A 12776-nucleotide genomic window follows, 5' to 3' on the forward strand; every position below is an offset into this window, starting at 1 on the left:
AATAGCTGTGGAATCTGGAGTTGGTTGGACTTGGTTAGCGTTAGCTTAGCTTAGCATAACGACAGGGTCAAGTAGCCAGGCTATGGTTGATTGAACACCAGCAGTATTTATTTACTGTAAAAACACATCAGCTCTAATGCAACAGTGAAAACCTCCATGAGTATACATGTACCTCTGATTTACATTCCACTTTAATACAATAATATTTTTTTATTTACGTTAAAGTCTGAATGCAGTAATTATCTCATTGTGGTAACAATAGCTTTACTTAAATAAAAGGATCTCAGTCATTTTTTCCCCATCCCTGTTTTCTGTAAGTCATTCTAGGACTCGGTTACAGTCGCTTATAATAAATATTTTAGTTTATTATGAAGTATTTTCATAGACCTTTAAGAGCTGTACAGTAGAATCATGTGGACACCAATAAATCTGAAGTCACAGAGGAAACTGGTTGTTGGATCATCTGTTTTAGTTTCAGGACGATATTATTAGAATAAGTACCCTACATTATTATTGTTACGACATCATTATTACGTTATGTGTACATCAGGAGTTATTACTACATGATTACATCACTGAGATCACGGAGGTTGTTGTGTGTAGTGATGATGACATGAGGAGTCAGCGGTCCGAGTGAATCCCATCAGACCATCGGCCTCCAGATTAATTGTAATTCAGAGTGTCCTTCTTGTGTCACTTCCTTCCTCCACTGCAGCTCAGTGAGTAGAGTCTGTGAGGCCCAAAACACAAAGAGACTTTTATTCTGAAAACACAACTGACACTCCACTGGATGTGGTGGAGCGGGCGATGCTGTGACCGGAGGATGCTTCATCGCAAACATGGGGGTGAGGACCAGTGTGGTATGGTGGGAATAACTATTTGCTCTTTTCTTTTCTGTTAATTAAAGCAAAGTTCATTGGTTTGGGTTTCAATTCTTTATGAAGGTAAGTTGGATAAATGTATAGCCCCAATGAATGATGAATCACAGAGTATCTATGCACAAAGAAAATCACCAATAAACTAGTTATATAAGTACATTCATTTAATATGTCAAGAGTAAATGTTATAATCATTTACATAAACCATACTACTGCTCATAACAGCAGCAGAAACACAACTGTACATAATCTACAGTCAAACACCATCTTCAATTGTTAATCTACATCATGTATTTCACATTTTGTCAATTAAAAATCACAGAGTCACTGATACAAGCTCAACACGGTGCTTTACGAGTATAAATGTTCTAGTTAAAAACAAACTGAATGTGTAAAAACAACTATGAGAGGGGGGGGAACATAGTGGATATGTAAATAAAAATTGTGCAAACACATCAACATCAGGGTTCAGATTTATGATACAGGAACAATCTGAGTCCCAGTGAAACGTCAGCGCCACATGGTGGAAAAGCTGGTGTGTTACAGTCAGACAGTTGTAGTGTACAGAAGACCAGGGACGTCAGAGGAAACATTATAAAGCTTCATATTTTAATAAGATTGAATTTACATTTTTTATGGGAAGTTGTTTATACATTTTTTTATGTCTTATTACTTTTCCTGTGACATCCATGGTTCTCTGTGGTGTTGTTACTTGTTGAGGTCATGAAGATTATTTTATAATGAAACATAACAAAGTCCCTGCTGCTTCTGTTAAAGAACATTGTTGATTATTATTGACATTTATAATCCACATTACAGCTGAAATGAAACCTGTTTGAAATTAAAATTCATCCTAACATCATTAATACAAAAATATGTCCATCAAGTGATCGACTAATCGGCACATAGCAACGAGCAAATTATAATGAACATTACAGGGTTTTGGCAACAAGTCGTGAACACATGAACTTTGTGAGCTGATCCAGACACTGTGGACCCGGGTCCTGGTCCTGGTCCTGGTCCTGGTTCTGGTCCTGGTCCTGGACTCTAGAGTTTGGAGCGCAGCGATCCGACCACAGGTTTGTCTGAGCAGAACTCCTTCCACCAGGACGGTCGGTCCAACACCTGACCGCCCTGCATCACCGTCGCCCACAGGTTCTTATAGAGCTGATGACGGACAGGAAGTGATGTCACAAGACTGGATGATGTCACTGGATCCGTGTGTGTGTGTGTGTGTGTGTGTGTGTGTGTGTGTGTGTCCTCACCTGTCCGTCAGCGTAGCCGATAGGAGCGTTGAGCATGAAGTCAGTGGGAGCAAAAGCGTCCACAAGAGACACAGCATCGTCCTTCAGCTGCAGAGAGAGAGAGAGAGAGAGAGGCAGAAAGAGAGATACAGAGAGAGAAAGAGACAGAGAGAGGCAGAAAGAAAGAAAGAAAGAAAGAAAGAAAGAAAGAAAGAAAGAAAGAAAGAAAGAGAAAGACAACATTAAGCTTCATGAGGACAGTGTGGACGGACATGAAGGAGAAGCAGCAGCTAATCGTAGATTGTGGTCACATTAATATAAAAATATTTGCATCATTCATTTATTTCATTTCATTTCATTTTTCATTTACCTTTATTTGTTATAGAGGGACAATGTACATTAAAGTTACCATCCCAGGCGGCTGGACTTTGAATTACACAACTGATAAGCACCCACACCCTCCGTCCAATCAGGAATCACCAAAACCAGACTGGCCATTCAACCAAAGTTGTCTGAGACTAATTTGATTGGTAGGACAAATCTTGGCCCCTGCTCCTTACACAGATGACCACATTTAGTCATTGATATGTCAAATCACTTATGTCATCAATTACTGTCTAATACTTACCAGATTTACTCAGATTTTTAAAATTTTGCCAAAAATGTGCCGCCTGGGATGGTAACTTTAATAAAACATTTAAAAAATAGTAGAGCCAAAAGGCTAATTTCCACTGACAGTCCCCAACAAGTGTCTGCCAGTGGAAACGTCTCTGAGACAGATGTGTCTTTACCTGGGAGCAGAGAGACAGGATGGACATCTGGACCAGATCTGCAGGTTCTCGTCCACTCAGGTAACCACCTGAGAAGAACAACCAGAGCTGTGTTACAGTGTGTGTGTGTGTGTGTGTGTGTGTGTGTGTGTGTGTGTGTGTGTGTGTGTGTGTGTGTGTGTGTGTGTGTGTGTGTGTGTTACTGACCCTGGTACAGCGTGGCCATGTGGCTGCTCAGGCTCCACAGGCCGTACAGAGCACACAGCCTCCTGAGGACTGATCTCAGAGCAGCTGGAGTGTCCTCGTCCACTGTCTGCTCATGAAACCTGCGGAGACAGTCGTGTTCGATGTAGGTGACGGCCAGGGAGTGGCAGAAGTACACCTGAAAACACACACACACACACACACACACTTTTGTGTAATTTAATTTTATATTTCTGTATTTATTTATCTATAGCCTACTATGTAATTTCTTGTCTTCCATACTCAGGAAGTATTCAGACCCCTTCACTTGGACAGACCTGTGTGTATGAGTTACAGTGTGTGTGTGTGTGTGTGTGTGTGTGTGTGTGTGTGTGTGTGTGTCTCACCTCACTATTGTTTCGAGCCTCAAACTCCCCCTGGCTCTCTGCTCTCTGCTGCTGCAGTCTCTTCTGACTCTCCACCAACAGGAAACACACCAGCCACTTGTAAGCAGCCAGAGGCACTGAGGACACACACACAGGTTATACCAGGAGGACTCAAACAGAGTTTGTATCACTGATACCCTGTTTACACCTGGCACTAACATGCGTTTTCAGTAATCAGATAGTGTTTGACCACATTGAGGACGGATTGTGATCTGTTTCTAGAAAAAAGTGGCAACATTTCAAGAAAAAGTTGGGGACCCCCTTGAACTCAAAGACCCCTGGGGTCCTTGGACTTCACTTTGAGAAGTGGCAAATGTGGCAAAATTAAAAAAAAAAAAAAAGAGGAAAAAAAAGAAAAAGTAAAACTATTCTAGATAAGAAGTGGTAAAATTTCTCAAAAAAAAGTACAACATTTTTTAGGTAAAAAGTGGTAAAATTTCTCAAAAAAGAAAGTTTAAAAAAAATTCTTGAAAAAGTGGTAAAATGTCAAGAAAAAGTTGGGGACCCCCTTGAACCGTCTCAAGGACCCCTGGAAATTTCAAGGAAAAAGTGATACAATTTCTTGAAAAACGTTTAAACATTTCTAGAAAAAAGTGGCAAAATCAAAAAATAAATAAATAAAAAGGTTTAAAATTTTTTTTAGATAAAAAGTGTTAAAATTTAAAAGAGTTAAAAGTTTTTAAAAAATTCTTGAAAAGTGGTTAAATTTCAAGAAAAAGTTGGGATCCCCTTGAACCTTCTCAAGGACCCCACTTTGAGAACCACTGGTCTCATACCAAGGACCCACTGATCTCGTCTGAGCTCCAGTTGTTGTTGTAGGACTCTGTGTCCTGGTTCTGGTTCTGGTTCTGGTTTTACCTGCCGGGTCCAGACTCTCCTCCATCGTTGTGGCTGTGAACCTGGTTCCCAGGATCCTCTGGTAGTCATCCAGGAAGTCGACGGTGTGGAGAGGAGACTCGATCCGGGCGCCGTCTGAAACCAGAGGAGACGGCAGCCAATCAGAGACCTGCGTTACAACTGTCCGCTGCTCGTCCAGGTGTGTGTGTGTGTCATCATCACTGAGCTGCGTCACCATGGAGACAGACTGACCGTGCAGCTTGGCGTGGAGCCAGCTCAGCAGGTAGTTACTGGTCTGCTGCAGCAGCACGTTGTTGTCGCCCTCGTACGTGCTGTTGGGGTCGTTGTCCTCACGCAGGTTACCGAGGCGATTCACTGACAGAGAGAGATGATGGAGTCAGACCAGTGTGTGTGTATGTGTGCATGTGTGTGTGTGTGTGTGTGTGTGTGTGTGTGTGTGTGTATGTGTGTATGTGTGTATGTGTGTGTGTGTGTGTACTGACTGGCCAGGTATCCGTGTCCTCCACAGGCCTCTCTACACTCCTGGATCCCCCTCTGGGCCGTCCAGGACCCCAGGGGTTTACTGGAGCAGCTGATGGCATGGATCTCCTTCCCCATCTCTGCCTGGGACACACACACACACACACACACACACAGATCAGGACATAAGCATTGGACAGAAATAACATAATGGAACTAACATCCGGAACATGTGCTTCAACTGGGAGCAACAAAGTCTGGTAGCTCTGAGTTTTTGAGTTTTTACTCAATATTTGCTTTATTTTTGTTGTGTTTTTTGTCATCTACTGATGGATGCTTCTGTGGAGGGAAGAGATTCTTCAGAGATGAGCTTCTTTCATTGAAAATTAACAGATCTGGAGGACACCATCCTGTCCCAGCTGAGATGAAGAGGTGCTTTTGTGGTGGTTGTCGTGCTGCCGGTGGTACAAGGGTTAAAGGCTTGGAGGTGGAGATGTCCTATCGGTCCTTTCTGCAGTCAGTCATCATTGGAAATATCAACTCTCTGCCCAACAAGAGTCAACGAATCATAACAACACTTGTGTACATCCCACCCAATGGCAACTGCTTAAGTTCCATCTGAAGTTCTCCACGAACTTGTTGCTAGGATACAGACTAAACATCCTGAGGCACCTTTAATGATGACAGACTTCAGTCATGTTTCCCCAATGGACTCACTGGGGGGTGTGGTGGAGAGATGAGCACTGACGATGGAGGAGGCCATTCTGGACGGCCTGGATCATCCACTTCACCATCGGTCCTGCTCCACCTGGCGGTCCTGCTCCATCCAGCGGCCCTGCTCCATCCAGCGGTCCTGCTCCACCTGGCGGTCCTGCTCCACCTGGCGGTCCTGCTCCATCCAGTGGTCCTGCTCCACCTGGCGGTCCTGCTCCACCTGGCGGTCCTGCTCCATCCAGCGGCCCTGCTCCACCCGGCGGTCCTGCTCCATGCAGCGGTCCTGCTCCATCCGGCGGTCCTGCTCCATGCAGCGGTCCTGCTCCATCCAGCGGCCCTGCTCCACCCGGCGGTCCTGCTCCATGCAGCGGTCCTGCTCCATCCGGCGGCCCTGCTCCACCTGGCAGTCCTGCTCCACCCGGCGGTCATGCTCCACCCGGCGGTCCTGCTCCATCTTTCTTTCTTTTTTGTGTCATTGTCGTGTGAGCTACTGGACTAATTTGAATTTCCCTCCTAGGGATGAATAAAGTATTCTCTACTCTACTCTAATGCATCCTGCACCATGTTTGAACTTCTGGTCTGGACTGACACACATTATACATACACACACACACATTAACCTGTCTGTCACTGTTGTCTTTCATCATTTGTCCGATCTGAAACTCCACAGCGTTCATGAAGATGCTCTTGGTGAAACACTCGAGGGCGTACGCTGCAGCCAGGTACGGGATCAGACGCCATTGCTGCAACAACACACACACAGGTTATCTACCCAGTCTAGGTATGAGCGTATTCACATGAAACGGGCAGAGTTCCCAAAAAATCTGGATTATTTTGATCCCAGCAGTTTGGTGGTGGATTTCAGGAACAAAATGTGATTTGAATTCAATTCAAACTGGTCAAATAAACAACATTTATAATGTAGTGTATATACAGTACATTTATTGATTTATATTTTGCACCTGATCTTTTAACCATTACAGTAAATAAAGTCAATAAACGTTTGATTATTCCAGAAATTAAGAACTTTTCCGAATTACTGGATAATTAAATGAAATATGAAATTTTAAATTTGAATTTGAAAGACATGGTAAAATATTCACATATGTCTAATGTACTGTTGTACATATATAATGTGAAGTTATTGAAGAAACAAAAAACAGCACAGACCTATCAGTCTTCAGTGTGATACACAGTCCCATTTAGACCACTCATTATCCAGATTTGGTCATCTCGAAAAGTTTATATCTGATCTGACTGATCCAATCCAACTTTGCTTTGAACAACCGGGATAAAAGTAAAGGGATAGTTCACCCAAAATTCAAATTGCACTCATTATCTACTAACCCTCATGTCGACTAAGGGCTGGGAGAAGTTTCAGAGTCCTAGCGGAAGCTCCTCTTCCTGGTCCGTCCAAATCTCGCGCGATTTGCGCCGGCGTCAGTAATCACTGACTGAACAATTTTGCATTTCGGGGCTTCAATACAAGACAGACATTACATACGAGCAGCATGGAGGTATTTGGATGTTTTTTGGTGTGTCTTTTTGTCACGAAGAAAAGTGGTATCCATTTGCAACCGTTATATGGACATGCACTGCTACGCCGAGACCCCCTGTAACTCAGAGAAGCCACGGATAACTCTGAAACTTCTCCCAGCCCTGAGTCGACATGAGGGTGAGTAGATGAATTTTGGGTGATCTATCCTTTAAGATGGCTTACGTCATCCTGGATGGCAAAACAAGGTATTTCAAAATCCGGATAACTTTGATCCAGATTACACCTTTTGAACAACTGGGCCCAGGACTCAGACCTGCAGCTGGTACTCCAGGACCGGGATCTCCTCCGTGTCTTTGGGTCCAAACTGCCTCCTGCTGGCGGAGAAGCGAACAGCAACGACCAGAGCCAGCTCCAGGTTGACCAGGGCCACCCTGGTGATCAACACCCGGCCCCCAGACAGCGCCCCCAGGGAGGCCCCGAAACGCTTGTTGGGGTTCTGGAGGAGGAGGAGGAGGAGAAGGAGGAGACAAACATCAACCTGCTACATCTTTAAAGGGATAGTATCATTTTTTTAAAGTGGGGTTGTATGATCTACAAATAGCCCCTAAGTACTTGAATTGCAGTAGAAGACTCTCTATACTTTATTTGGACCTAACCAACTGCTGATCGGCGGGCGCTAACCGCACTTTGAGGGGCTGGAAAAAATTATATTATAGCAAACAATGGAACTGTGTATTTTTTTCAGGTAAAACCTCTTTTAGGCCACGAAAATAGGCCGTTTCTTTGGATGTATGTTGTAAATCTCTGGGTAGGGCTATGGGCTGGCGTTGCTAACGGGAGGAGTGCAGAGAGTCTTCTACTGCAATTCAAGTACTTAGGGGCTATTTGTAGATCATACAACCCCACTTTTAAAAAATGCTACTATCCCTTTAAGACGAAGTCGGACCTGAAACGTCTCCGTGGTTCTTCACTTCACTGACCTTGAACGGAGTCACGTAGCGTCCGTCTGCAGTGACGTCCCCCGTCTTGTCGAGCAGGTTCTCCCGGGGAATCCTCACGTTGTGGAACATGGCAAAGCTGAACAAGAAGAAGAAGAAGAAGAGAGAGGAAAACCAGTTTGATGGAGCCTCATTTCTCCTCCCCTCTCCTCTTGTTTCGCCCCTTTTCCTCCCCCCTCTTACCGCCTATATCATTTCACTGCAATTATCTTGTATTATTGTATGTGACAAATAAATTCTCTTGATTCTTGATGAAGAAATAGAACATTTTTTATGTTGCAGTTGTTGAACCAGACTGAACCTCGACCTTCTGACCAATCACAGTGAGACTGACACGGATTCGTTCTGGTCTCTTCTCACCCATTATCCAGCCCGTTCTGGCCCACTTTCTTCCCGATGTCTCCGACCAGGACACCGGGCAGAGCCAGCAGGGTCTTCGGGTCTCTGACCTGCAGAGAGGTCAGAGGTCAGAAGAACTGAACAACAAGCTGTATTTTTGTCAGGGGAGTCGATGCTCGATGGTCAGATTCTCACCGGGACGACAAAGGAGTGCAGACCGTGGCAAACCTGTTCCGGTGTGTAGAGTTGGGCGAACACCACGGCGTGTGTGGCCATCTTACCCAGGTTCCCCACCCAGAACTTGGCGGCCTCGAAGTCTGGAGAGTGGATCACAAACTCCTGTAGAGACGACGAGGTCACAGTGAGGTCACAGTGAGGTCACAGTGAAGGTCAGGAGTCCTGATGCCCCAACATTCACCTCCAACAGGTGTGCGTATGTGTGTGTGCTGACCTGGGTGGAGGGGTCGTAGGTGGCCGTGGTCCTCATGGACCTGGTGTTGCTGCCGTGACTCAGTTCAGTCAGAGCCAAGCAGCCGAATGTCCCCCAAGAAATGTATTTGAGAGATTAATTCACACCTTTATTACATCACGTTTATATTATTGTAATTCCTTGTTTGTTGGCCTTGACCAGAAAGCACTGCGCCGCTTGCAGGTTGTTCAAAATGCGGCTGCCCGCCTGCTGACTGGAAAGAAAAAACGCGAGCACATTACTCCTGTCCTTGCATCTTTGCACTGGCTGCCTATTAATTTTAGGATTCAGTTTAAATTTTTTAAGTTTTAAGTTTTATTAATTGCTTTTAAATGTATAAATGGTCTAGCACCACCTTATTTATCGGAGCTTTTACAGCTTCAAACCACTGCTAGGGCACCTTTCCTGCGTGTCATTCCCCCTCTCTCTGCCTCCCCATTTCCTGTCTATATCTACTGTCATCACTATCAAATAAAGGCAAAAAGCCAAAAAATATACTTAAAAAAAACCCAAAAAAAAAAACAAGCTCTGGCCTGAGGCTCAGAGGTTACCACGGCAACTTGAGGTGGTTGCCATAACGATAGGGGCCCCCCAGGCTGAGACAGACAGAAATGTCAAGAAAAAGACCAATTTTCTGCCTCTGCAATGGTCTCGCATTTAGGCTTACTGTGACAAAACGGTAGCTCCTATCAGAATAAACCCAGACCGAGAGCGTCACAAAGGACTTCCTGAACGCTTTGATATGATTTTGGTGTTTCTACAGTAAATATTTTGCAGAAATGTGCGATTTTAAAACAGGGGTCCGTTCTGCTTCTCTCAGAAAATCTTTGTATTGGAGTCAATGAGGAGCAGAGACAGACGTGGCCGCACTTAGAGGCTGACAATTCAAATTCTGTATATCTCTTAGATATTTTGAGCACATTGTGAGAGACGGAACAAGTTTATCTACAAATTTGGAAAAAATCATGTGTGCAGAGTGTAAATTGTGGCCAGGAGTGTGGAAAGAGAAAAGTTTCAGACGATTTCAGACAACTTCTCCCACTCTAAGCGATGATGTCACCCACTCTGACACGAACATTCCGTGCAATACACACCCATTATAATCTCAAAATGTCTCCAAAAATGGTCATGGTCATTTAACAGGGATTGATCAAAAACTATGTGACCTATCAAAACGTGGAATAATACACCAATACACAAGACTTGTGTCTACTGTTCAAATAAGTTCAAAGTTCAAATTAAGTCTCTTGGTGAAAGTATGCCTGAGCAGTAGACGTTTGAAAAACTCCAATGATTGTTCTTTTTCACTCTATTTTTTTTGCCCATCCCATTCACTTACGTCACGAAAAATTCATAAACTGTTGCGAAAAGTAATAGCACACCGATCCAGATCGAACCTTATGTTACACAAAAAAAAAAAAACAGTTTTATAGCAGCTTCTTTCACGTTAATGTGCATTAGCGCCACCTACTGTGTTGGAGTGTGAACCAGAGCCACCTGGTAATGTGCTGTTGCTCCTCTGCGATGACGTAAGGGACTGAGCTTGAGGGCCAAAACCAAACTAGTGTCTCATGCATGAATGTGATTGGCTCAAAAAACGCACCAACGTGTTATTTTTTCTTTAGAAAAAAGCTCCCGAATAATGAGGAGAAACTTCGGACAGAAAAACTATTCAGGATCAAAGCATTATTTGGGTACTTCCGAATAACGTATTCGGGTTCGGGTATATCCCTAATACGGGTCCTATTCTGCAGTGACGACACAGTGGTCTTGAGGGACATTCCTGTAAAGTTCCCAGCTCCTAAACTTTACCAGGATCTTCCTCAGTGGGAACGGGACTACCTAGTTAACCGTCAGGTGTTGATTCTTACCGTCATGTCTTCAGTGCTCTCCACGAATTTGCTGTGTCTCCCTGATCCTGAGTTGGCCACAGTTGCTCCGAACATCTACAACAGAGGATGTTATCAGCTTCTATCACTGGACGGTCGGGGATAATTGCTTAATTCATCTCCTCACACTTACTACTTTGTTGAGGAAGTACTTGGAGGCCATCCCCCAGTCGTACATGCCCAGACAGGTGTTGAGGATCGCGGTCTTCCAGGGGTTGGCGATGGCCTCTTCTTGTGTGAGGAAATTGTAGCGGAAGAGCTGCTTCACCCTGTGGGAGTTTTACACCCGAAGCTTTAGGTTTGGTTCTTCATGCAAAATGTAAAAATAAGGAGATGATGTAGAAGTGAGGAGGTGGTCTGTACCTGAGGAAGGTCAGCTCCCTCATCTTCTCCACGAGAACTTCTTCACCGGGTTGACGGGCAAACAGAGGATCGTTCTCCAGAGTCCTGAACATATGTTGCTACAGCAGAGAAGAAGAAGTTAAGTTGAAATCCGGAGTCTATCTATATTTTCTTTAACCTCTAATACACAACGTTACCTTGAACTCATGTACGTCCTCTCCCTCTAAGAACAGAAGCATCTCCTTCCAGTGAAAAGAGGCTTTTTTCCTGTAGACATCCAGGGGACCTGGAGGGAGGTCAGGTATCTTAAGCTCTGTCATCTTGTGTTCACACTGAGGGAGGTTTTCATGCAGTCAAAGGCACTTTGGTCTCTGATGAGAAACAAGAGAGACAGTTACTAGGAAGTATCAGACCAAACACTGAGCATGAAATCTTACAACTCTTTTTTCAGATCACAATTAATAAACTAATTTGGCCAACTTCTGGGTTTTGTGTTCTCCTTTTGCCCAGATTCCTTTTATTTATGCGTTCCCGTCTCCCCTAAACCTATGGGGACACAGGTACCCAAGAAACCCCAGCCATTAGAACCTAACCGCTAACATCCAGTTGCACTTAAAGCAGAAGTAAGCTGAATGTTTATGTTAATATAAGTCTTAAATAGTTATATCTTCCGACGGCAATCACTTAGGTGTTTGGTCCGAAACACGGGTCTCTCAGTCACTCTGCTCTGCTCTGAGCCTAGGAGAAAACTTCTCGTATACTTCCTTGTATCCTACAACCTTTATCCAATGAGGAGAGAGAACGGCATGAAGGGCTGTGTGTGCAGCCAAGGGATGCGCGTGAATGTGGTGACGTAGGGACGAGGACCAATAGATCCATGACGAGGGCGGGGGCTGCTAACTCCATCGGCTGACAAGAAGTTAGCCAAAACGACCCGATCGCTTACTTCTGCTTTAACATCAATAGTCATGAAATACCTGGAGAAGCTGTTCTTAAAGGGACATTGTGTAGGAATTACTCCCATCTAGCAGCGCGGTTGTATATCGCAACAACTCAGTCTTATTCTTTATACTGCATTCGGGGCAGACGGATGACAGCTGCTGCACGTCACGGGATAAACAAGCATCTATGAAAACAAGTGGTCCGTCAACACGAGGCAAAACCTACACTCTAAGTCATATTGTTTACCTGACCCACGTTTTACTGGCTTTTTCTGGTCAATTAAAATGACATCCGGTTTGTTTGCCGTCTGCCTGACTCCACGTGAATGCAGCATCAGTTTGAGCCTCCATCCTTCCTCACGCTACACCGCGGTGATGGTTTTCACAGACGCCACCTCGATCATTTCTCCTAGAGCCAACCGCTCCGGTGTCTCCGGTGAGTTTCTGTGGTTACCTACGGTCACGCTGCCACTGAACGTAAAAGACGGCGGCATAACATGGCAGCCAGCACTGAGCGCTCTATATGAATGATATGAACGGCAAATTCAAATCTTACCAGAACACTTCAGTTTGTTGATTGGGTAATTACTGATCAATGAAACACATAGTTTTGAACGAAATCAATTTTCATGAATAAACAACAAGAGAAGCTACACATGTCCCTTTAAAGGGATAGTTCAACATTTTGGCAAATTGGCCCATTGCCATAATCCTAGCAGCAGGTTCGTTACCTTTATTTGTCGGTACA

The 12776-nt window shown here is 44.4% G+C and overlaps 1 protein-coding gene across 1 annotated transcript; it reads right to left on the minus strand.

Moving 5' to 3' along the window:
• Positions 1 to 1527: 1527 nt before the first annotated feature.
• Positions 1528 to 11458, minus strand: LOC146968801 (peroxisomal acyl-coenzyme A oxidase 3-like). The gene is made up of 18 exons (XM_085806344.1): positions 11285 to 11458; positions 11109 to 11206; positions 10879 to 11014; positions 10729 to 10802; positions 8839 to 8929; positions 8583 to 8726; positions 8409 to 8497; positions 8031 to 8127; positions 7364 to 7546; positions 6173 to 6295; positions 4862 to 4982; positions 4611 to 4733; positions 4380 to 4493; positions 3483 to 3598; positions 3100 to 3274; positions 2914 to 2981; positions 2144 to 2230; positions 1528 to 2045 (listed from the first exon to the last, which is right to left on the minus strand). The coding sequence occupies exons 1-18, from the start codon at positions 11405 to 11407 to the stop codon at positions 1926 to 1928; spliced, it is 2082 nt and encodes a 693-aa protein (XP_085662470.1). The 5' UTR covers positions 11408 to 11458; the 3' UTR covers positions 1528 to 1925.
• Positions 11459 to 12776: the final 1318 nt, after the last annotated feature.

The sequence above is a fragment of the Trachurus japonicus genome, chromosome 18 (assembly GCF_045865225.1).
Source record: "Trachurus japonicus isolate A0001 chromosome 18, Traja_1.0".
In the NCBI taxonomy this organism is placed as follows: Eukaryota; Metazoa; Chordata; class Actinopteri; order Carangiformes; family Carangidae; genus Trachurus; species Trachurus japonicus.